The sequence below is a fragment of the Bos taurus genome, chromosome 7 (genome assembly GCF_002263795.3).
Source record: "Bos taurus isolate L1 Dominette 01449 registration number 42190680 breed Hereford chromosome 7, ARS-UCD2.0, whole genome shotgun sequence".
NCBI lineage: Eukaryota > Metazoa > Chordata > Mammalia > Artiodactyla > Bovidae > Bos > Bos taurus.
The window spans coordinates 68,984,781-69,010,157 of record NC_037334.1 but is presented as its reverse complement, the minus strand read 5'-3'; the positions used below and the strand labels follow the sequence as shown (position 1 = coordinate 69,010,157).

Sequence of the window (25,377 nt, the reverse complement as noted above, 5' to 3'; positions counted from 1 at the left end):
CTGAAGCTGGATTATCCCTATGCTCAGTAGCCCACACAGGGCAATACTCAGGGCAGATGATACGTGGTCCTGATTTCTGATCTCTAGGCTAACATCACAGCCCCCTCTCCCTCCCATTCCACCTGGCTCCATACCTGAACGTGTCTCTGTTTCAACAGTGTTTCATAGCGGTTGGATGGTGGGTATGGAATGATGACTCCATAATTCTTACATTCGGCCCTAAAACGTTTATCCAACAGGACGCTGGAAAGGATAAAAGTGAAATAAGGCCAGTAAACCAGTAAACATGACAGTGAATGGAGTTCAGTCACTCAGCCATATGTATTTCAAACCATAGGTTCTACTCATAAAGCACTATGTTATATATTTTAAATATTATTATTTTTTTCTGCTGTAGAGAAAAGTTCTTTAAATTTTTTCAGCTGGAAAAGCTCAATAGGCGAAATGAAATTTCTATGTTAAAGACAGGCAACACAGAAGTTGAGCTGCTTTTTTCCTTTTGTTTTTTTTACCATAAAAGCAATTGAGTGCCTGCTTAGTATAGCCCAGGAAACAGTCTAGGTACCAAGGATTCAAAGTTCCCATCCTTGTGGAGCTTGGTTTCTAGTGAAAAGAGACTGATAGTAAATAAATAAGCAGAGGAATAAAATAATGTTAGACAATAGTAAATACCTGCATAGTATTTACTATTCACCAGGCATGCATATAGACATGCGCATAGTCATTTTTAATCTCACAACAACCCTATGAATTAGATATTCTATTATTATCTTTCACACTGAGTCATGGATTGCAGAGCAATAAGTGCTCTGAAAATAACAAAACAGGATCATTTGGTGTTATCATGGAAAGTCTCTCTAAAGAGGTCCTGTTGGACAGAAACCTAAATGCTAAAAATGGAAAGATTTGGGGGAAGCATCTTTCAGGCATGATTAGCTTGGTACATTGAGAAAAAGGAAAGGTGTAGACAAGGGGGGGGTGTGTTGGAGAGCATAGTGGAAAAATGTATTTACAATGTTAGTCTAGGGGCCAGATCCTTGTGGGATGATACAAGCCACAGTAAAGAGGGTAAAGGTTTTCTCAGTGTAACTGAAGCCACTGAAAGGTTTTAAGCAGGAAAGTGATATCATCTAAATCTACACTGTTAACACAGCAGCCACCCCCCAGGTGAGCCCCCAAGAATCTGAAACATGGTGGGTCCAAGCTGAGATGCGCTATTAGTATGACGACCCAGAGGGATGGTATGGGGAGGGAGGAGGGAGGAGGGTTCAGGATGGGGAACACATGTATACCTGTGGTGGATTCATTTTGATATTTGGCAAAACTAATACAATTATGTAAAGTTTAAAAATAAAATAAAATTAAAAAAAAATAAAATACACACGAGGTGTTGAAGACTTAAGAAAAAACAACAAAAACTATCTCTTTAATAATTTTCACTTATTACATGTTGAAATTGTAATATTTTAGATATCATAGGTCATATAATGTAGTATTGTTAATTTTAAAAATATGACTGCTAAAATTACACTTGTGCCTACATTATATTTCTGATGGACAGCAGTGATCTAGATCATTTTGTCCCTCTGGCGCTTTCTCTCTGACTCTTCCAACTTCTCACAATCTCCCCCAACTTCCTGTATTTTTTTTAAAATTTTATTTTATTTTTAAACTTTACATAATTGTATTAGTTTTGCCAAATATCAAAATGAATCTGCCACAGGTATACATGTGTTCCCCATCTTGAACCCTCCTCCCTCCTCCCTCCCCATACCATCCCTCTGGGTCGTCCCAGTGCACTAGCCCCAAGCATCCAGTATTGTGTATCGAACCTGGACTGGCATCTCATTTCATACATGATATTTTACATGTTTCAATGCCAACTTCCTGTATTTTTGACAAACCACAGGTCTTATAAGAAGGGATATAGACCAAGATTCCTCTTTTAGATAAGGATATTTTGCAAACTAAATATATAGAGGACTCAGGATTTGACAAGTCTGAGTTTGTTTACACAGACAATGGACCAGCATATTTTGAAGATAACTGGAATTATCTTGGAGAAACTGGAAATCCAGCTCTCTGGTAGGACCACATACAATTCAATCCAATCCAGATCCTTGTGAAATCATTCCTTTGTGAAAGGCTGCATTCTCTATGCTTCCCTGAAACCCTAAGTATATGCTTTCTATAGTTTCCATCATTAAGAGTCATTATTTCATTTAATGCACACTCTGTGTTAACAGACACCTATGTACCTGTATACCAACTCTTGGGGAGCCCTGGTGGCTCAGCAGTAAAGAATCCACCTGCCAAGGCAGGAAACATGGGTTCGATTCCTGGATTGGGAAGATCCCCTGGAGAAGGAAATGGCAACCCACTCCAGTATTCTTGCCTGGGAAATCCCATGGACAGAGGAGCCTGGTGGGCTATAGTCGATGGGGTCGCAAGAGTCAGACTCGACTTAGTGACTAAACCATCACCACACCAACTCTTGACTGAAATACATCAGAGAAACTCAAGTTGTTGAAAGCAAAAGGAAGCAAGTCTTTAACTGTTGAAAAATGTAACAGTCCTTGAAATTTCTGGTTTGTACATTTGGATTTCCAATAAAAAAGAGAACTACCCTATATATAGATACATATATGTATGTAACTATATATAGAGAGAGAGAGGTTTGTGCTGCCAGCACTATTATGGGTTCCTTGAACCCGGGAAATCTCAGGGGTCTAAATCAGCCCATACTGACAGCACCAATGAGCCTGTGAGACCTGACACCTGGACTCCTTCCCTGGTTTCCTGTTTGACCTTCACACTCCCACAGTTGCTCACTTCCAATCCATTCCCTACATTTTAATGTTTTAAAACACCAAACTTCTAAAAATAAAAATCAGATCAGGTCACTGTCACACTTTGGAAATCATCCCATGGTGCTCCACTTCTCCTAGGATAAATGCCTATAAGACCACAGGGCCGGGGCCCTGCCTACCTGCCCAGCTTTACCACACAGCCCGCCCCTCTGTGGTCTGTGAATGAGATATTTACATGTACTAATTTTAATTAAACCTTTCAACAACCTTTGTTTTTTATGGTAAAAAAAACAAAAGGTATGCATGCTATTAATATGCTTTCGCCAAAGGGACTTTGCACAGTGGTTTGTTTTGCCTGCAGTTTTCCATTCTACTCTTTACCTAGTTTAACTCAACCAACTCCTATTCACTTCAGATGTGAACTCAAATGTTACCTTCTCAGGATAGCCCTTCCAGTTACCCACCCTAAAGACTGGTTCAAGTTTAACTGTTATATATTCCCGATAAATTTTCTTTCACAGGAATTTCCCTTGTCACTGTGCATTCAATAGTTTTTATTAATGTCTATTTTTCTCACTACATTGTAAGCTCTGTGAGGTCTAGCCCCATATCTGCCTATTTCTCTTTCTTCTACTTGCTAGCATCCAATCCAGGCTAATGGAATCATTCAGATTTCCTGAGGTGCTAAAGAAGAAGGGAGGTTTTGTACTAGAGGATCTTGCCTTCCAGGTGGCAATCTTAGGAAGGTTTGGTGCCACAGTGCTGAGCTCTCATACCTGCCAGCCATGGCTTTGTAGTAGGCAAAGATCTGGTCCGCCAGCTTGTAGACAAACTGATCAAAACACAGGTTCACCTGGTGAAGAGGAAGCAGGAAATGTCACTGGTGTCTGTCCCACTTTATTAGAGAAACTCCAGCAACTGAAGAGGGCAGTGCTGTAGGACTGCCTGAAAGTGTGAGAAGGAACAAGATGCTCTGAAGGAAAGAAAAAAGAAAAGAAGATTCTGTGGCCAAGTGCGTTTGGGAAGTCTGGTCCCTTGCTCTCAAGGTCCTCAACCAGGCACAGAGAAGGCAAGATTCAAAACGCTGTTGAGGAATTGCCCTCCCCACTGGCCACCTCGTGGCTGTTACAAGGTACCTGCCCGCATCCTGTAATTAACATATCAGTCTCCCCATCTCCTAATAGACTTTCTTTTCTTTTCCTTTCATTTTAATTTTACCTTGCTTTGCAAAGAAAGAAGTTGGTGGTTATTAAAAATTTAAAAACCTCCTTTTTAAAAAGTTTGCTTAAATATATTTGGTGAGGAAGAGACCATCTTGCCTTTTCAATGTTTTAGCATGTCGGTGGCAGAATGTGATGCTCAGGTGAGAAGAAAGTTCACACCAGACACAGAGGATTGAAGCCAAATTCTCCAATGATGGCAAGAGCAGGGAATGGCCAAAGGTGGGATGTTAAAGAGATGGGCTGTGGTAGTTTCAGGGTAATAATGGGATAACTTTGTGGCAACAGAATGTATTTAGGTGATTAATCTTCCATCCTTTTAGCACCAAACTCCCAGCTCCATGAGGCTCTTTATCAGAAGAGCTTTCATATCTTTTATTTTATACCATAAATACAATTTTGAACATAAAAACAACGTATGTGAGTAACCAAGCCCTCTGCCCTGGACTTTGAGCTTCAAGGGTGTCCAGGGGTGTACAGGCAAAGCATCCATAGGGTCCAGGTGGGGGTGTCCAACTCCTGCTCCCCTTCTAGAACCAGCTTTGAATATTCTTACCCAAATAGCCCAAGCCCCTTCTAGGGTCTGTGTGCTCTTTTCCCTGGGTCCATCCCTGGGGGTGGACTGCACTGCAGATGTATACACCCCTAGGGCTCAGGGTTGACCAAATGGCCATTGTTTGAGGGCAGGGGTGGAAGACAGAGCTTGGGTATCCATGCATAGGCCTTTCTAGGTTCAAAACAGAGTCTGAGGATGGGAAAAGAAAGGCGGACAATTTATGCTTCTGCTTCATGGCCACCTGTGTTACCCAGGGCTGGGCTGTATGCTTTCTTTCCATTTAGTTTTTAAATGTCACTTGTATACAGGACACTCTAGATTTTTTTTTGTTTTCGGCCTGTTAGAGAACATGATTAACTAAAATCTTATCAGAAAATGGACTTGTTAAAGCTGAGATGCAACCAATTAACTTGTCTACTGGAACCTTTCTTCCCAAGTTTGCGTACTGCTCAGAAGACAAAGAGGACAGATTTGCATTGGGCTCCACCAAGGTTCTCAACTCCCACAGCAATTGAAAGATTCAGAAAAAAAGCAGCATCTCTACTAGCTTTTATTTGAAATATATAAACTTTCAAACTAATTTGGTAGTAATGTTTATCTTAAAATATTCACATCTATCCTTTATAAATAAGAATATCTTATATTTGTACCTTATAGTTGAAAATCTTATAATGACAATTGGTATCATTCTATGTTTATATAACTCCACATACTTAAGTGGAGTGGAGACTCATTCCAATTTCCAGATGACAAAACTGAGATATTTTGTAGTCCTTAGTGCTGTTGATCTCCTGTTTCTGCTCCTTGCTGGCCGGTGGTAGGACTGCACCTTCTCACTCCTCTTTGAAAGCAAGCATAACCAAGTGACTTGCTTTGACCAATGACAGGTGTCATTTCCAGCTGGAAGCTTTAAGTATCAGAGTGTAAATTCACCCTGACACATCTCCCTGCCATGGCAACTGGTGAATATCCCAGATGAGTTCCAGATTAAAGACTACGTGGAACAGAGCTCCTAGTCAACCCAAAAAAGAGAAATGAAACTTTGGTCTTAAACTACTAAGAATTTGTGATTGTTTGTTACTGCAGTGTATCCTAGCCTTTGCTGACCATTACAAAAATAAAGCCATTAAATGACAATTCAACAGCTTCACATGTGAGAAGATGGCTATTTCAGTCCCACCAGTACTAGAATGAAACCGTAAGCTGTGTGATATTGGGGCAATGATACTTGAATACTCTAGACAGTAGAACATACTGCTTTAAATCATTGTAAAGATTATCTAAAATGTCCATAAAGTGCTTTGTACCTGGCAAATGGTATAAGTATAGCAATTGATAGGTAGAATTACTGTTTTTCTTTCTTTTTTTTTTTTGGCTGTGCCACATGGCATATAGGATATTACTTTCGTGACCAGGAATCAAACCCACACTCCCTGCAGTGGAAGAATACAGTCTTAACCACTAGACCACCAGGGAATTCTTGGTATTACTGTTGTTGTTGTTATCACCAATGAATCCAACTGTAAAAGACTTATTAGAAAATTAATTTTACCCAAGTAGTTCTATCTATCATTTGCCATTATTAGTCATCTGAAAAAGAAAGACCATCTTCCCCTTCCACTAGGTCCCTTTTGATTATCACAATGTTTATAAAGATCAGTCTCCAAAGCAAGTCATTGATATTCCATACTACAGTCTGAACGTTTGTGTCCCCCTAAATTCGTATGCTGAAATCTTAACCCCCAAATGTGATGGAATTAGGAGTGGTGAGGTCAAGAGGATGGAACCTTCATGAATGGCATCAGTGCTCTTACAAAAGAGACCCCAGAGAGGTCCCTGGCCCTGGCCACCCCATGAGGATACAGCGGGAAGTCTGGGACCCAGAAGTGGGCCCTCCCTGACTCTGCTGCTACCCTGACCTAAGACTTCTAGCCTCCTGAACTGTGAGAAATACATTTCTGTAATTTTTAAGCCCCATAGTCTGGCATTTTTAATTTTTTAAGCCCCACAGTCTGGTATTTTGTTATCACAGCTCAAACAGACAGACACTGCACTTTGGGCCCGTGGTTAGAGATCTGAGAAGTCCAGACTCTCGGAGCATGATTGTGGGAACAAAAGGAAAAGCAGTCACTTGCCTCGGCTTCGATCTCATCATACAGGAACTGCTTTTTAAACTTGGTTAAAGCATAGTAGGCGCTGTCGTTGTACAGATCCAAAGGGTAGAGGACATACCTGAGGAAGGAAAAACAACGGCCAGTAGCTTACTAATGACCTCTCTCAAGGCTGGCAGACTTAAACTTGCTCAGGAAACATGCACAAGTGGGTGAACAGATTCAGCGTTAGGAAAAAGAGGCGCTTTCAGCATGCTATGATGTTTCTAGGCTCTACTTAGGAAACGATTTATTTTACAATCTGCCCACAGAGATCAAAGTTCATGATGCGAGGCCTGAAAAAATCAGTCTGGGACTAAAAGCAATTGGGTATCCATTAAGGACATCAGTGTCCTGATTTTTAGAGATGATCATTTTACTAACGCGGTTGGGATGAGGCTGACAAAGCCAGGGAAAGGCAGTCAGGCTGGTAGACTTCTGAGCCTTTCTGCAAGGCTGAGTCACATGTGGTGGTGACCTGACACTGGGTGGGAAACACTGCCTCATCTGGAAAGTTCTAGAAAGAACAGGGCTCTATGGCTAGCAAACTGCCCTTCACCAGCACCTTGGGAACCTCCTTGCTGGCCCAACCCTGCCTCTTACTCCATCATGGAAGGTTCTTTGGTTTCCAAGATATGGTCTGTTAGAATCCATGGCATGGACATCTCGATGGGGAACTGGATTCGCCGGCCCATGGTCAACTCCAGGAAGAATTCTCTAAACCAGAGCTGGGAGAGGTCACAACACTGCTGCAGGGCTTCTAGAAGCATGAGGGAAAGAGTTTGGGTTATACGTTGGAAGCACCAGAAGATCTTAGTTCTGACTTTTTAAAAAAAAATATCTTTTACTCTTCTTTCATTGTACTAGGTACAGAGCAGGTACTCAAGAATATGACTCCATTAGTAGACCTTGCTCTCCTGGACCTGAAGGCCAGCCTAACATCTATTGCAAAGAAAGTGTTTGGGGAATTCCTTGGTGGTCCAGTGGTTAGGATTTTTTACTTTCACTGTTGAGGGCACAGGTTCAATCCCTGGCTGAGGAACTAGAATCCCATAAACTGTGAGGTGTGGCCAAGAAGAAAAAAAAGGAGACAGCATTTGTTCACCCAGCAGTGTGGAGGCTGGGGGGCGGGCAGTGATGGTTGAGATTTAGATGCCCCTACAATTTCCATCATGTCTTTACAAAGCCATCCTGAAAACATGACATCTAAGTGTCAGAGTGTCTTTGTTGTGTCAAGGCAGATCTACAGGTGTCCGCTTCTGGCTGGACTGTGGCCCTATGATCCCTGCTAGTGATAATTCTGGATTCCTTACTGCTCAGAGGCCTCAAAGTCCCTTCCTAGACTACTCTCTTGAGAGTCCCTTGGACTGCAAGGAGATCAAACCAGTCAATCCAAAAGGAAATCAACCTTGAATATTCACTGGAAGGACTGATGCTGAAGCTGAAGCTCCAATACTTTGGCCACTTGATGCGAAAAACTGATTCATTGGAAAAGATCCTGATACAGGGAAAGGCTGAAGGCAGGAGGAGAAAGGGGTGACAGAGGACAAGATGATTGGATGGCACTACGACTCAATGGACATGATTTGAACAAACTGCAGGAGATAATGAAGGACAGGGAAGCCTGGTATGCTGCAGTTCATGGGGTTGTAACAAGTTGGACATGACTGAGTGACTGAACAACAGCAAAGACTGCTCTCTACCTAGTTCACTCTTTTCAATACCAACAGACAGGTCACCCTCTCAGGACCCTTGAATGCTACTCTCCCTTCCCCTCATCCCACCTGTACATGCATCCCACACACTGGAGCGGTGGGGGGGAACACGGGATGGGGTGCAATTTGGGAGCCCCCTTTTCTAGGAGCAATGGGCACTAATCAGCTCAGAAATGCTGCTTAAAAGCAAAAAGCTGACCTGATCCTTAGGTGCATCTGAGTGTGTCACCTGTTTGTGATCCCCCTTTACTAAAGACTTACAAAAAATTGGCCACAAATATCTCCTAAATTCAACTGACTCACAAGAGCTGGACTGAGCCTGGCCTTTCTCAGATTCTGCTGGAAAGTATGCCTTTTATCTTTGGTGGCAAAAACATGCCCCTTTGGGTTGATGATCCCATGTCTGCAACTTCTGGCCCGACAGCCTGAGCTGCTCTGGTTCCTGGGAGCCCTTCCCTTCCCCACCCCAACAGGACGCTCACCGCTGATGTTGAGCAGGTGCGTGAAGAAGAAGGACTGCTTGTGGAAGTCTTCGATGGCCAGGACGATGGGTCCGTCCAGGCTGCTCCGCAGGGTCTTCTTGGAACCGCTTTTGTCCGCGATGAGTGATTCAAGCATGGTCCGCACCATGTACAGCTTGAAAAAGAAAGGAAGATGGGAAGGTCAGGGGCTGGCCCTCCATCCAGGGGAAAAGGTTGCTTTGTGTTGTATTTCTAGTCTTTTTTTTTTTCTGTAGATATCTGCCCTTAATAAGAACTGTCTTAAGGAAGCACCAGTTTAGGGTTGGAGAAGTAAACTTAGCATGTATAACCTTCAAGAAGGAGACGGGCCAGCCCTGAAGGATGCTCTGCCTGGGGCCGGGGGCCTCCCGTAGTTACTAGGTCTTTCAAGGCCCAGGTTCTTGCCTGCTCTGCTCGACCAGGGAGTGGGCATCAGAGGAGAACCTCATTCCACGTCACCCTGGAGTCACTCCCTGCTCTGCTGGACAGCCATGGTGGGACCAGGGGTAGAGCACTGGACTCACAGTCAAAAGCCGGAGGTTCAGGGCAACGCACTGCCACTGACTTGCTGTGTGACCTTGGGCACAAAGTCCCACTCTGGGCCTCAGTTTTCTTATCTGCCAACATGAGGAGGTTGTACCAGATGCTTTCTCCAACCAGTCCCTTTCAGTTCTAACATTCGGATGAACTGTGAAATGATGTAGGGTCAGAGCGAGCCCCCCACCACCTCAAGTTTCCAATCTTCATTACCGAGGGACAGCGGCGCTGCGCCCTCTGGGGGTGCCAGCAGCATGGCACGGCCGAAGCGCTGGGTGGAAAGCAGGTGAAGGTCAGTACTTACAGGAGGCCTACTAGACAATTAACTCCTGCTTACAGAGGGCCTTAAGTGCAAAGGGCGCAAGCGCTAATCTAGATCTTTCCACACCATGTGTCTTTGAATCTTAGGGCTGGAAGGGGCCGTGAGGAGCCAGGCTAGTCCATTCCTGCTGCCTCCTGGAGAAGTGTACCCAACCAACCCAGCCAGGCGGTGTTATACCAAGGATCGGCAGCCTCTTCGGCCCTGTGTGCCACCAGTGGGGTGAAACAAAGCCCGCGGGGACCACTGGCAGGCCTAAGACATAGATGGGAGAGAAGAGGAGGGAATGGGAGGGCAGGAGAGACAGGGAGGAGGGAGAGAGAAGAGAGAGAGAGAGAGAGAAAAGCAAGAGGTATTGTATACGGTGGGAAAGCCGCCACGACTGCTAGAGGCCACCTGCCGACCACCTCTGAGACACTCCAACCTCCCTCTGCCACCACGTCCATCCTCTGGTCTTCTCTAGCACCTCACCCACCGAGCGCCTGGCCTGGGCTGGGCTGGGCAGCGTGGCCACAGAGAGGAGCGGCACGCCACCCCTGGCACAGCACCCTCCTTTGTGGTAAAGGAACTACGGAGCTGCGGGTCATCAGATAGTCCACCCTCTGCAACCCTGTCGGTGGGCACAGCTGACTGTCCCTAAGACTCGAGAGGCCCTGTTCTAATGATGGCCTTTGGAGTCCTCCAAGAAAAGATTCTTTAATCCCATCTGTGCAAATGCTGACCGATTTGTATTGGATTCTAACTATCTGAAATCCAAGAGGGGGAAACGCTTTCCCCGCCTACTTTTATTCAGCAGAGCATTTAATTCACCAGAACAGTCACCTCCCAGCTCTGCTAGATGCCACATCTACTGTGCTCCCAGGGCCCTGACAGAGCCCTGGGGTGGGAGTCAGGAGACCTGGTTCTCGTCCCACCTCCACCTAGACTCACCTTGTGACTTGGACAAGTCACGTTCCCTCTCTGGACCTCAGTTTCCCCATCTGCAAAATGGGGGGAGGAACTAGTTTGGGACTAGTGTGTTTCTAAAGGCTATTCCAAGCTGAGCATCCAGGAGTCCATCAGGTGTGTTCTCGCCACCCTACCAGAACCTGGGAGCATTGGCAGGGCCTGTTGGTGACACTCCGTCTCACATTACACAAGCACTCCTTTCTCCCTCCCTGTCCCCCATTGTTTTCTCATTCTCTGCCTCTTGGCCCTCTGTCTCCTCCTTTTCCATTCTCTCTTTTGCCTTGCCCAGAAGAAACACCCAGAAGCCCTGCTTAGCCCCTCCAGGCCATTCTGGACTGGAAAGGTCTCTGGCCCCTGACATTTACACAGAACTCTTTGTAGAAGCTTCCTTGAGAAGTGTCACATCTCTCAAGCAGGCAAGGTAAGTGCAAGGGGCCTGCTGGCTGAGGGAAGCTGCAATGACGGTGCTGCGATCCCAGCTCACCCTGGTCCCATCCCTGCCCCATCCCCGAACCCAGACACAGACACACACACAGCGAAAAGGGTCAGGGTGGGCCTTACATGGCTCATCTCAGGTGACTCAAGGACTCAGGACTTTAGGGATAAGACATAAGGGTTGTGTGAAGCAAGAGCTCCCAGCCTGGGGCTTGTGGGCCCTGTAAGACTTTTAAAAGCTGTAATGGGTCTATTAGCCTTCTTTCAGTACCTCAAAAAGCCTACCAGAGATTATTTATCCTTAAGTAAGTGGCAAGGATTTAACTAAGGTGTCTAGGTTCTTTACTTTTTTTTTCCCCCTATAATATTACAACTACTTTGGATAAGCCACAGACAACCTCTTGTTCAAAAAGCTCTGGTTAGCAACTCTGAGTATCTCTGATCATTAGATTTTCTCTAAGGGATCAAAGACTTTCAATTTGTGATTTTGGGTGTGTTCAGAGAATAACAAAAAGGATGTTTAGTCAGTAACATGATCTTATCCAAAGTTTTCATTTAACAGAGAAGATAACCAGAGCTCAGAGAGGTCAAGGCACTTGCCCAAGAATACACAGCAAGTCAGAGGCAGAAACTTGGGAATTTCTAAACTAGGACATCACTATGGGGGAAGGAAGTGGGGAGGTCAGGGTTCATTAAAAAGGGACAAGAGAGATGCATACAGGTTCCACGTTAAACACCTCTATACTTTGGAACCTGTACGTCACTGGGCTAGGAGAGCCAGTTTTGGTATTACCCCCTTTTGCCAGATTAGACAACTGAGGCACAAAGAGACAGTATAACGTGCCCGAGGTCACACAGGGATGTAGGACTAGAATCCAGGTCTCCTGAATCTTACGCTAGTGGTCCTCCCTCTCACATCAAAACAACACAGAAAAAGACGAGAACAGCTGCTTGGCCCTGCCCCTTCTGCCTGAGGACTCCCGAGCCCACTGCCCCACGGTCCAGCCAGGATGACCTACCGTAGCCTGGCTGGCCTTTGAGTCAGCAGATTGGCCTGTGCCTGGAGCCGCTTACCTGTGTGCTGGAGGGACCCACGGCTCTCCGCGGCACCTTGATGTCAAATCCACCCTTGGGGTCCTTCTCCCCTTTCAAGCACGGGTCATTGGGGGGCTCACGGCCCCCCTCCCAGTCACAGATGGTTTTCCGAATTGCCTGTAGAACACTGGGGAAGGAAGAACCAGGATTCAGACCATCAGAAGGAGGTGCTGCAAGCCTGGATCTAGAGTCCACAGCATCCAGGATCACGTGCCTTAGAGCTCCTGACGTGCCTGTGAACCATGCTCGTCCCAGGGCCCCTCCCCCAGGGATTCTGGCTTCACAGATCAGAGGTGCAGTCCGGAAGTCTGTATTTCACAAGCGCCCCAGCGATCCTGATGCCCACCGGCTGCCTGAGAACTCGGCTCAGAGCCCATACAGTGGGAGAGAAGCTGAGTGAAGCAGGATGGCTATTCTTTTTGCTTATAGAACAGTTTCATTAGTCCCCTTTCATTCTCTGCATATTTAAAACTTTAATAACAGCTTATATGTGTTGCACAGAGAAGGCAATGGCACCCCACTCCAGTACTCTTGCCTGGGAAATCCCATGGACAGGGGAGCCTGGTGGGCTACAGTCCATGGGGTCGCTAAGAGTCGGAAACGACTGAGCGCCTTCACTTTCACTTTTCACTTTCATGCATTGGAGAAGGAAATGGCAACTCACTCCAGTGTTCTTGCCTGGAGAATCCCAGGGATGGGGGAACCTGGTGGGCTGCCGTCTATGGGGTCCCACAGAGTCGGACACGACTGAAGTGACTTAGCAGTAGCAGCATATGTGTTGCATACTCGCTCCAAACTGTGGTGTGCTTAGGTTTATACATGAATTCTCTCACTGCATTATCCCAAAAGCCTATCAAGTAGGTATCATTCTTACCCATGTTTTACAAATGAAGGAAACAGAGGTTTCTTTCCTTTCCCAGAGGTTCAGAGAAGGTAAGTAACTAAGTTCACACAGCTATACAGTGTGGATATGGGCTTCAAACTTAGAGATGGGGACATAAATTATCCCAAATGTCCAATCTCCTAAAAGAGCCTCCTAGAACTTGCTGGAACTCATTGGAAGGGTCCGTGTGTTCAGACACGTCCCTGGAAGCTGACTGAGCCGGGAACATCCTCCGTGGCCTGCACCCAGCACCCCTGATTTTGGACATGGCCCTAAAAAAGGCCATCTGAAGACCCACCTGATGAGGACGTTCTTCTTCTTCCGTACCGCCTGCCTTAGGGGCTCGCGAAGGGTGACCTGGGCAAAGTCCTGCAGGGCCGCGTAGATGGTGTTCCTGATGGCCTGGTTGAAGACGCTCTCCATCCTGCCCATGAGCACCTGCAGGCCTTTGATCATGGCGATCACCTGGCCATGCACAGATCAAGGTGAGCTCACTGGCCTCAGCACACCCGTCCACCCAGTACCCTCGGCATGTCTCAGGGAGGGTGCTGGTGGAGACTTCCAGAAGCACAAAGCCAGCCAGCAATGCTGAGAGTGCCAGCTCACGGATGGGAGGAAATGTGTACCAGAATAGAAGTCAGCACTCTGCTCCCCTCTCAAGGAAGTCCTGCTACAAAGCGAAGACATCAGCCACACGGCTGATTTCTTCCCCATACTTCTTTCTTCCCCATGGCGTGTGCTTCACCATCAGTGAATTTTTATCCTGGCACCGGCTCCCGGTCTCGCTGCTGACTAGTGACAATCGGCAGCCAGTCTGTGGACCATGTTTTGAGCAGCACTCTGACTTTTAGAGGCCTCTCCACATACCATGTATCCACAGACAATATCAAATAGAACTCTTTTTTTCTTTAAACCATAACATTTCTTATGGAATTTCCACAACCTTTGCTTTTGAAATAATTTGGCCAGTTGCTGCTTGAATCCATAAAGTAGGATTCCTGTAGAAATCTTGTGGGCAAAGTACTCTACCCTTCCAGATGCCTCCTCACTAGCCCCTTCTCAGTGATCTGTCTGCAGAGGTGGAGAGTCAGGTGACTGTAATGTGTATATCATCAGTGTGACCTTGCCGCTCACTTGGGGTCTATCTGCCTGTGGGGCATGTCCTCCCCTCTGGGTGCCTGTCCTGTCCTGGCAATAATCATCCCCGTCCCAGCCCAAGGAAGGGATGTGGATATTTATGCAGCTGCTCTGCCTGTTTCTCAGTGGGAAGTTTCACAGGATGGGGGAGGAACAGGAAGCTTGGTGTGGCCTTGAGTAAAGCCATGTTCTCTAGTCCAGCTTCACCAAACCTGAGCCTTCGGCCCCCATCAGCCTCAAGTGCTAACTTCTAGATTGGCTCGGAATTCAGAAGGGGAAAGCCTTGCCAAGTGAGCCTCCTGACGACTGCCACACTCGCCACACCATCCTGACGTATTTGATTTCCTCCCTCTGCACCAGACAGTAAGCACTGCAGGGGTGAGGCTCCACAGACAGTGTAAGCCCCATCCCCCTAGTGGCCCTCAAGAGAGTTCTGTTGAAAACGTAATGAATACATGAATGAATGAGCTTTGATGCTAAGACTTTATCTTCCTTTAAGGTGTAAAGGAAGAAACAGAATATTTGCAGCAGGAGAAATGGTGACAACAGAGCTCAGAAGGGAAGGAGTTACACTAGAACCAACAGCGATGGTTTTGCTGAAGAGAACCTTTATAGTGTAGAAATAATGAGAGAGAAGCTCTAAAGGACTGTGAGGTCATAAAAGAATCTAGGCTTCTGACTGGCAATGAAACTAGAGAATAGAGGCAAAGGAAGGACAAGATAATGAAGATGTTTCAGAATAATTCCAAATACAGAAGAGTATGCAGATCTGTTAGAGCCAAGGGAAAATCTTTGCAACTCTGGGCTAGGCAGAGATTTCTTAGCTGGAACACAAAAAAATTACAAACCATGGAATGATAGGTAAGTTGGGCTTTGTCAAAATTAAAGACAGTTGCTCTTTAAAAGGCAATCCTAAGAAAATGAAAATGCAAAGTCACCAATTAGAAAAAATATTTGCATTTTATATAAATTTTATATAAAATGGTACACTTGCTTCAGGAAACTGTTCAGCAGTTTCTTAAAAACATATACCTCCAATATGGCCATTTCAAGAGAAATGAAAACCTATGTCCACACAAAGACTTATACTCAAATATTTAAAGCAATTTTAGTTACATTGACCCAAAGCTGAAAATGGTCCAATGTTTATCAATAGTTGAATAGATACAAAAATTATAGGCTAGTCACACAATGGAAAAAACTCAGCAATGAAAAGGCACAAACTACTGATACACAAAACAATGGGAATGAATCTCAAAATTATTACTCTGAGTAAATAAAAGCCACACACACAAAATGCATTCTGTATAATTCCAGTTATATAAAATTCTAGAAAATGCAAACAAATCTATGATGACAAAAAATATGACTAGGGCCAAGGACAGAGAGAAGGATGGATTGCAAATGGCATAAGAAGTCTTAGAGCGAGATTGAAATAGTCTGTATCTGTGTTTGTGGTTTCACAGGTATGTGAACAGCTGTCAAAACTTTCTGAGTTATACACTTTAAATGGATGCAGTTTATTAAATGTAAATTATATTTCAATAAAGCTGATTAAAAAAAACAATGATCTCATAGTGATAGCACATTCATGACACAAGAGTAGGATACAGTAAAAAAAAAAAAAGGAACATTCACACATCAAGATGGAGCTTTTGAACATTAAAAATATAGGCAAAATAAAAAATACTAACAGAGTTGAAAACTGAATTTAAGGAAATATCTCATAAAGCAGAACAAAAATAAAGTGCAATAAGAGAGAAAAGCTAAGAAAACTAGACACTAAATCCTGGGTGTCCAACATCTGCCAGATAGAAACCCCAGAAAGACAGGACAGAGAAAACAGAGGAGGAAATTACCAAAATTAAAATTCAAGAAAATTTCCCAGATCTATAGAACATGTATTTCCACACAGCAATGGCTCTAAATAGGCCATTGTCCCAATCAATGAATACAAAAGGCCCTCATCACAATGCTTCACAGTGAAACTTTAGAAAAATAGTGATAAAGAGATGAGACCACAAAGTTCTACAGAGAAAAAAGTAAGAATAAAGTTAGACTCACAATTCTTGATTTCAAAACTTACTACAAAGCTATACTAATCAAAATGGTATGGTATTGGCATATGTGGGCTTCCCTGATAGCTCAGATGGGAAAGAATCTGCCTGCAATCAGGAGACCTGGGTTCAATTACTGGATTGGGAAGATTCCTGGGAGAAGGAATGGCAACCCCACTTCAGTACTCTTGCCTGAAGCGTCCCATGGATGGAGGAGCCTGGCAGGCTACGGTCCATGGGGGTCACAAAAGAGTCACACATGACTGAGCAATTGGCATATATATAAATGGAGGAGAACTGAAAGCCCAGAAGTTATCCCATACATTTATAGTCAATTGACTTTTGACAAGGGCACCAAGACAATCCAATGGAGAAAGAATACTCTTTCCAGCAACTGGTGCTTGGACAAGTGGACATCCACATGCAAAGAATGAACTTGGACCCCTACTCACACAATATACAAAAGTTAACTCAAAATGAATCAGAGACCTAAATGTAAGAATTGAACCTATAAAAATCTCAGAAGAAAAACAGGAGTAAATCTTTGAGATCTTGGATTAGGCAATGGTTTCTTAAATCTGACACAAAAAGCTTAAGTGACAAAAGAAAAAATAAATTGAACTTCATCAAAATAGAAAACTTTTTTACTTCAAAGGATTCCAACTAGAAAATAAAAAGGCAGTCCATGGAATTGAGGAAATTTTTTTTCAAATTATATGTCTGATAAGGGGCTTGTATCCAGAATATATAAAAATTCTTTTTTTTTTTGATGCTTGAATATTGATATAATTTTAAATATATCATTTCTGAAAAACAAGATGCAACATAATTTATTTTTCCTCCTTTTCATTTTGGCTCAGATATTTGGTTGCAATTTGGAAAACAGACTCTGTTTTCCTGGAAATCAAGGTGGATTAATAGGCTTTTCTGATACAGAATATATAAAAACTCCTATGTCTCAAAAATAAAAAGACAAATAACCCAAACAAAAATGGGCAAAGAATCTGAACAAATAGTTCTCCAAAGAAGCTATATAGATGGCCAATAAGCACACGGAAAGATGCTCAATATCATTAGTTATTAGGGACATGCAAATCACAACCACAATGAGACATGACTTCACACCAATTAGGATAGCTAAAATAAAAAAGACAGTAAGTGGGGCTCCCCTGGTGACTCAGTTGTAAAGAATCTGCCTGCCAATGTAGGAGACACAGGTTTGATCCCTGGTCTGGGAAGATCCCACATACCGAGGAGCAACTAAGCCTGTGCCCCCTAACTATTGAGCCTGTGCTTGAGAGTCTAAGAACTGCAACTTCTGAGCCTATGAGCCACAACTACTGGAGCCCTCCTGCCCTAGAGCCCGTGCTCCACAGCCAGAGAAGCCAACGCGATGAGAAGTCTGTGCACCACAACTAGTGCAGCCCTCACTTGCTGCAACTAGAGAAAAGCCCCCGCAGCGGTGAAACCACCAGGGAAGCCCAAGAACACTGGAGTAGATAGCCTGTCCCTTCTCCAGGGGATCTTCCTGACCCAGGAATCAAACTGGGGTCTTCGGCATTGCAGGTGATTCTTAACCACCTGAGCTATCAGGGAAGCCTTGATGAAGACTCAGCACAGCCAAAAATAAATATATAAATAAAATTATAAAAAATTCTTTAAAAGTTCAGGATCTTTGGTTCAAAGTACAAATAAAGACAGTAAGTGATGACAAGGATATGACTTACATATCTAGGGATCAAACCCAATATAAATTACAACTCCCACATACTGCTGGTGAAAATGTAAAACGATCAAGCTGCTTTGGAAAACAGTTTGGCATTTTCTCAAATTTTTAAACAAAGAGTTACCACATGATCCAGTAATTCTGCTTCTAGGTATAGTTCCAAGAAAATGAAACATATTTCAACACAAGTACTTGTACATGAATGTATGCATTAGCATTATTCATAATAGTCAAAAAGTTGAAACAACAAAAACAGTAGCTGTCACTCACAACTCAGTAAGAATGTGCCCTTTCACTCCCATAGAATATCTTTCAGTAATCAAACAAAAAAACAAATCATATAGTCTAAGGTAGGAAGCAAGAACCCTGTCTCCAGAAACGACTGTTGATGATTTGGTATATATAAATACACACTCACGTCCTTCCATTTTGAGCAAATGTGCAAAAGTATATTAATTTAAGCAGAAATGGCATCATTTTACCTGCTGCTCTTTAATCTTTTTTTTTTTTAAACTTAACAATATTCTGTGCATATCTTTTCATATCAGTACATCCATTTTAGTGGCTGCATCATATTTAGTGACACAGCTGCACCTTCATTTACTTTATCTGATCCATATTGTAGGACATTTCAGTTGTCTCACATATTATGGCATTATAAACAATACGGTGATAACAGTTGGCTTATTTCTGAGATATATTCCCCAGAAGAACTTCTGGGCAAATGATACGCACATTAAAAATCTGAATACAGATGCTCAGGCTGCCCTCAGAGAAAGCCTGTAAAATGCATACTGGCCACTCAAAGTATCTGAGAAGATCTATACCCCACTTTAACCAGCAATGGACATCGCCAGTCTTCTAGATCTGTACCATCCTGACTGATCAACACTCTGTATCTTAGCTTTAATCTGTAGTTCTCTGACCTCTCATCAGTCTGGGCATTTCTCTTATTTGGTTTGGCCATGTGTCTGTCTTGTCTTTTGTTTCCAATGGAGTGACACTTTCTTTGGGATTTTTTAAGACCACAATGAGTTTCTCACCATTTCTGAATAACAACGTGGGACAGAGATGAATTCGGGCAGGAGGGGGCGAGCAGGTGCATGCACATGAGGACCAGGGCTGCCACCCAGCCCAGCACCCCTCCAGGAAGCCCCATGGCCGACACTGAGCACCAACCTAGCGAGTGGGGGACAAGGAGACACAGGGAGTCAGCACCCACCTCGACGAAGGCGAACTTCTCTTCACTGGTGTAGTTGTAGCGTGTGGCTCGCTCGTACTCCTCGGCCGTGCCTGGGCAGTCCTTGTTGCAGAACTTGTCCGTGGGGTGAACCAGCTTCCAGGAGTACTGGGGAGAGAGGAGAGACCCCACGTCCATCAGTGGGTGAACGGATCAACTAAACCAGGAGAGTCCACACAACAGAGCAGCACTCAGTCAAGAAAGGAAATGAAGTATTTATCTGTGCTACAATGGATGGACCTTGATAACATGCAGTTAACACAAATAATCATGTATGATAGGATTCTATTTATAGGAAACATACAAAAATAGGGAAATCTACAGAGACAGAAGGAGACGGCTTAAGGCTGTAGAGACAGGGAAAAGGGTATGAATGTACCAGGTGAGGGTTAGGTTGTTCTAAATTTGACTGCAGCTGCATAGCACTGGAAATACACTAAAAATTAATGGATTTATAAATTGGTGAATGGCGTGGTGTGTGAATTCTCTCTTAATAAACCTGTTTAAAAGTGTTGGAGAGAGGTAGGGGCAGACAGATTCCAAGAGACCAGAGGTAAGAGTGGAGGGGGCTGGGGAGGGGCAGAGCCTCTTTCCTGGGACACCTACCACCTCCATGACGTGGGCGCTCCACTTGGATAAGAGCTGCAGGCCCCGCAGGGCCAGGTCAAAGAGCTCGCGGTACTCCTCATCTGACTTCTGGCTGTCCAGCCCAGAGCCCGTCACCACCTAAGGAACATCGACAATCACCTTCACTGCCAACGAACCTGGCACTTTTCCATTGTATTTCACTAATCCCCCCAAGAACACTGCAAGGGAGGTGCTATTATTATACCTCTTGACTGATAAACTGAAGCTCAGACAAGTCCCTTGTTGGTCACATGGCTCACAAATGACTGAGGGTTCAAACTCAGGTGGTATGATGCCAGAGCCCCACTCACAATGACCCCGGTCAATTGCAGAGCAGTGGCTTTTCAGACTTTTGGGTCTGATTTACAGCAGGAAGTATATACTATATACTGACTGAGGTATTCAATACAGACATGAAATAACATTTTCCACAAAGAAACTTTGTGCTTAATACTTGAGACCTCCTCTGATTGTCCATTGTTTCATACCAAAATGCCACTTAGAGATCACTTAGTTGACTTCACAACCAATTACAAGTGACTCATTGACTGAAAAGCACTGGTGAAGACAAACATCTATTTGAACATGTAATATATTCCACAGCGAAATATAATATGCATGTATGCACGTGCATATGCACAGACATGTGTATATATGTGTGCGTATACATATACATATTGAGCCAGTCCTCATTATTTGTGGGTTCTGAATTTGTGAATTTCCCTATTTACTAAAATTTATTTACAACCTCAAGATCAATCCTTGCAGTGCTTTCATGGTCATTTGCAGATGTGTGCAGAGTGGCAAAAACATCTGAATCACGTTCCCAGCTGAGGCTGAACAACACAGCTCTCTGCCCTCTTGTTTCAGCTCTTACTGTAAACAAGTGTCTCTTTCCTGATTTGCTTAATGCCCCGTTTTCCACTTTGTTATACTTTTTACTGGTGATTTCACTATTTAAAATGGCCCCTAAACACAGTGCTGACTCTCTGTCTATACCTCTATAAAAAAGGAGGCTGTGATGTGCTTTATGGAGAAAATATGTATTTTATTTTTTAAATATTTATTGTTTGGCTTCACCAGGTCTTGGTTGTGGCATGCAAACTCTTAGTTGTGGTATGTGGGATCTAGTTCCCTGGTCAGGGATTGAACTCAGGCCCCCTGCATTGAGAGTGTGGAGTCTTAGCCACTGTACCACCAGGGAAGTCCTGAAAATAGGTGTTTTAGATATACTTTGTTCAGGCAGGAATTATAGTGCTGTTGGGTATGATTTAATGTTAACAAATCAGCAATATATATTATGTACGGTGACTTTAAACAGAAACGCATGTAAAACAAGGCTATATATTAAAAGTCAGCTGATAGAAACACTGTGACCAGAGGCTCACAGAAACCTAACCCTGTATTTTCTGGAGGAGCGATTATTTGCTGATTCAGTGTTGATGGCCACTTTATAAAACATAACTGTTGTGAATACCAAGAATTATCTGTATATATACACGCATAATGTGTATAATTTTAAAAATACCTCTGAGCCTGACTCATTCTTAGATCACACCAAAACTGGACAAGAATTGAATGGGGTCCCTGGCACCTACTTCCCTGGTGGCTCAGACGGTAAAGCGTCTGTCTACAATGCAGGAGACCCAGGTTCAATCCCTGGGTCGGGAAGATCCCCTGGAGAAAGAAATGGCAATCCACTCCAGTACTCTTGCCTGGAAAATCCCATGGACAGAGGAGCCTGGTAGGCTACAGTCCATGGGGTCGCAAAGAGTCGGCACGACTAAACGACTTCACTTTCACTTTCCTGGCACTTAAATTATTCCCATAGCTTAGCTTATGCTCAATTCATTGGCATATACAGTTAAGAAAGCCAAAGGTTTGGGCTTGACCCTGATCCATGTCCACCAGGAGCCCTGCTAAGAACGTGGGCCACTCATCTAATGACCATACTGCTTGCATTTGCTCTCATTTCAGATGTGTTGCCCACTTTTGATCAGACATTTCCCTACTTTGGGTTTTGGAAAGAGTAATTACAGCTCCTAGCCACATGGTGGAGGCAGTGAGCACAAATGGAGTAGTGCAAAGTCATCCTGGAACTTCAAAGGTAAAACAGGGATTGAAATCAGGAGACCTGTGCTTATTAAATCAACATATATATTCATTACAAGGTCTGCATAGAAAGAGCTCTAGAAGGATATATGAAAGTGAAAGTGAAAGTTGCTCAGTCAGGTCCAACTCTTTGCGACCCCATGGACTATACAGTCCATGGAATTCTCTAGCCAGAATACTGGAGTGGGTAGCCTTTCCCTTCTCCAGGGGATCTTCCCAATCCAGGGATCGAACCCAGGTCTCTCACATTGCAGGTGGATTCTTTACCAGCTGAGCCACAAGGGAAGCCCAAGAACACTGGAGTGGGTAGCCTATCCCTTCTCCAGAAGATCTTTCTGACCCAGGAATTGGACCGTGGTCTCCTGCATTGCAGGAGGATTCTTTACCAACTGAGCTATCAGGGAAGCCACAAAGGATAATATATATATACCTCCAAATGTTAATAATAGTGGCTTCTGGATGGTAGAATTTTACATGACTGATTTTCCCTTCTTTTGTCTATCTGTATTTTTTCTGAGGTTTGTGCACTAATTGTGTCTCCCTATTTAAACAAAGAAGAAAAGGAAAATCCAGTGGCAGTAAAAATGTAATTAGAGCAATCACAGGAGATTTTTATGACCTTCTTCTGTTCCTAATTATATTTACTGGCTTATTACAATGATTTTTACAATTGTTTTAAAATATTTAGATGGTACTATGAGCATGATTGTACAGAACTTTGTTTCTCTTGCCACCTAGGGTGGAGATGTTTAGATCATGTACAGACTAACAATTACTGGGCTGTTACTACCTGCTAGGTGCAATGCATTTTCCATACATCATAGTGTTTAATCCTCTCAATGAACCTTTCTGGATACTATTAGCTCCATTTTGCAGATGAGGAAACTGAGGCTCAGGGATGCGGAATAACTTGTGAAGGTCAGAAGCAGAACCAGAATCAATCCCAGCTCTGTCTGGCTCTTGGCCATTCTGCCCTCCTGCATCCAAATGTATTCCCTCACTCATCCACTCCCCAGGATCCCCAGGATCATTTCTTTTCTGGAGGTCCTCACCCCTTCTCACCCTAGTCCCACACGGGCCTCCATCCCACCAGCCAGAGCAAGCTCACCTCACTGTTGCTGTAACGAGCGAGTTCCGAGATGAAGCGGATGTGGTCATCACGGATCTGAACCATCTGCTCACAGATATTGTACTGGGGGCTGATGCTGCTCTGGGTGCATGTCCACCTGGGCAGAAAATCAGGGGGTCGGAGTGGGTCCTGGCCCTGGGAGGGGCAGGCTCCTTCCATCCACTAGTTAGTCTTGGTGCTCAGCTAACGTGACTGGCTCCACTGGGAACAACCAAGAGGTGTCCTACCCACCAGCAACAGTGCCTGCTAAATTCCACCGTAGGGACTGCAGGCTGCATGGAAAAGACTTTCCTTCTCCTACCTGGGGCTGGCCTCTTCTAAGGCCCAATCACACTTTCCCAGGTAACGGGTGTCCACAGTACTTACCAGTCACATGAGCGGGGAGGGACTTGCAGCCTCTCTAGGGCTACAAAGGGCTGGAATCCAAGCTAAGAAAAAGCAAGGTGGGTGACCTCCCAGATCTGTCAACTGACTCTGGCAGCACTGTGTCCTGTGGGTGAAGCTGCCATTGACAAAGGCCTTTGGGCGGGACTGGAAAAACCTAATGGGGTTGTATCTGTTTTGCAACAGCGAGCGGGGAACAGGGAAGCTCTTCACCAAGAGGAAGCCACAGCCATCCTGAGAGGCACTGCTCTCTCTTGCCCTCATCTTCTCCCTCTTTCTCTCTTCTTTCTCCACAACACTTCCCTCAATTTTTAAAAAAGAGATCTTTGAGAAAACATCTTAAATTGGGGAAGAAATCAATGAATGGGAGTCTGCATTCTCCTTTGCCAACAGAACAAAAGACAACCCCGGTCACTGTCTTCTGCCATCTGGTGCCGGGTGACCAGGTGGACAGACTAAGCATGGGCACCAAGCAAGGCAGATACACATTTAGGGAGAATTTACTATTTCAGAAGGAGCTCTGAAGGGGCGCTCTAGACAATACTGAGAATGCTGACACTTCCTCATGCCTATACTTTGACACAACCTTTATCCTGAGTTCCCTGTGTGGGTTGGGGACACATCACTCAAGCCCCTGCCCCCCACCCTGAGCACATCACCACTCCAACCACCTTCAGGTGGCTAAGAATTCACACAGGAAATAAGTCCAGCATTTGGGACTCCATGCTTTTCCTGGAAGACCTCCTCACATACCAGCAGCCACTGGGTTACGAAGCTCTCCCTGGTGAGACTCATCTGCAGTGGCTCAAAGGTGGTGGAGTTCAAGGACTCTGCATTTACGTATTTTTAAGGCCTTAATTCCCTCATCCCTGATGAAAACATGGTTTGTCCCCCTCTGGTGGAAATGTAGGCAGAAGAAGCCTCCTTAACAAGGCCAGAGATCAAAGGGGTAGCCAAGCCTGTAGCCCAGTGTTCCCCAAACTTCCATGAGGTGCTGATACCCCAGATCTTAGCACAGATGACCTAGAGGGTGGTTTATAAAACAACCTTGGAGGAGGCCATTGACCCACTTCACAGCTGGAACTGTTGGTACTATACCCTGCACGGCATACTTACTGCATGGACACAAGACCTGAGGAGAGAACCAGCGAGATGAAGAAGAAGGCCACCTCGCTCCATCTGACCACTGAGGGCCAGCACTCCTCCCCTTGCTGGGGGGCAGGAGGACTCCTGCTGTCCCCCTGCAGGTGGCATGGGCCACCACGGGGACAGAGAAGGGGCGGGGCTGTGCTCTGAGCGCTTTTGAACCCTGGCAGCAAAGGCTGAGTGCAAAAGGGCTCAGATCACCATCCACTGCTCCCCTCTGACAGGAGCCAGTGATGGACAGACTCCACCTGCCCAGGGTCTGGGGAGAGGGGAGGGGCTGAAATGGCCCCTCGGCCCCCTGCCCGGGCTGGGCGTCCTTGCGGGAGCCGAGAGACATTACGGCAGGCACTCACTTGGACTTGTTCTCTTCATAGTGAGCACTGGTCTTAATGTATCTGGCCAGCTCTATCTGCATGTCGCCGAAAAGGGGCACCACCTGCAGCTGCTGCAAAGGAAGCAAACACAGCTTGTGAGACACGGAGGGAGGGACCGGCATTGCCTTCCACTGGGAGAGCCAGGCCTCCATGTGTGCCTCCGGGCTGACCCCTAGTTCTGACTCTGATGTTGCTACCATGTGACCCTGGAACCACAAAGAGCCTTAGCCAGCCTACAGGTCCTCCTCTGCCTCCAACCATCTCTATGTTCCAGCAT

General features: G+C 44.8%; 1 protein-coding gene across 4 annotated transcripts in view; it reads right to left on the bottom strand.

The window, feature by feature from the left end:
• The window catches only part of CYFIP2 (cytoplasmic FMR1 interacting protein 2), a 134,323-nt gene that overhangs the window by 67,350 nt on the left and 41,596 nt on the right, over positions 1-25,377 (bottom strand). For 2 of the 4 annotated variants that reach the window (XM_059888174.1, XM_059888173.1), the window contains 12 exons: positions 25,080-25,171; positions 23,176-23,293; positions 19,935-20,054; positions 19,311-19,436; positions 13,467-13,633; positions 12,265-12,412; positions 9,988-10,062; positions 8,934-9,087; positions 7,340-7,496; positions 6,722-6,818; positions 3,587-3,663; positions 135-243 (listed from right to left, as the gene is read on the bottom strand). In XM_059888174.1, coding sequence (XP_059744157.1) covers positions 135-243; positions 3,587-3,663; positions 6,722-6,818; positions 7,340-7,496; positions 8,934-9,087; positions 9,988-10,062; positions 12,265-12,412; positions 13,467-13,633; positions 19,311-19,436; positions 19,935-20,054; positions 23,176-23,293; positions 25,080-25,171 — 1,440 coding nt within the window. The remainder of the gene's footprint in view (positions 1-134; positions 244-3,586; positions 3,664-6,721; positions 6,819-7,339; positions 7,497-8,933; positions 9,088-9,987; positions 10,063-12,264; positions 12,413-13,466; positions 13,634-19,310; positions 19,437-19,934; positions 20,055-23,175; positions 23,294-25,079; positions 25,172-25,377) is intronic. The other 2 variants (XM_024994229.2, NM_001205850.1) reach the window with 1 other exon arrangement.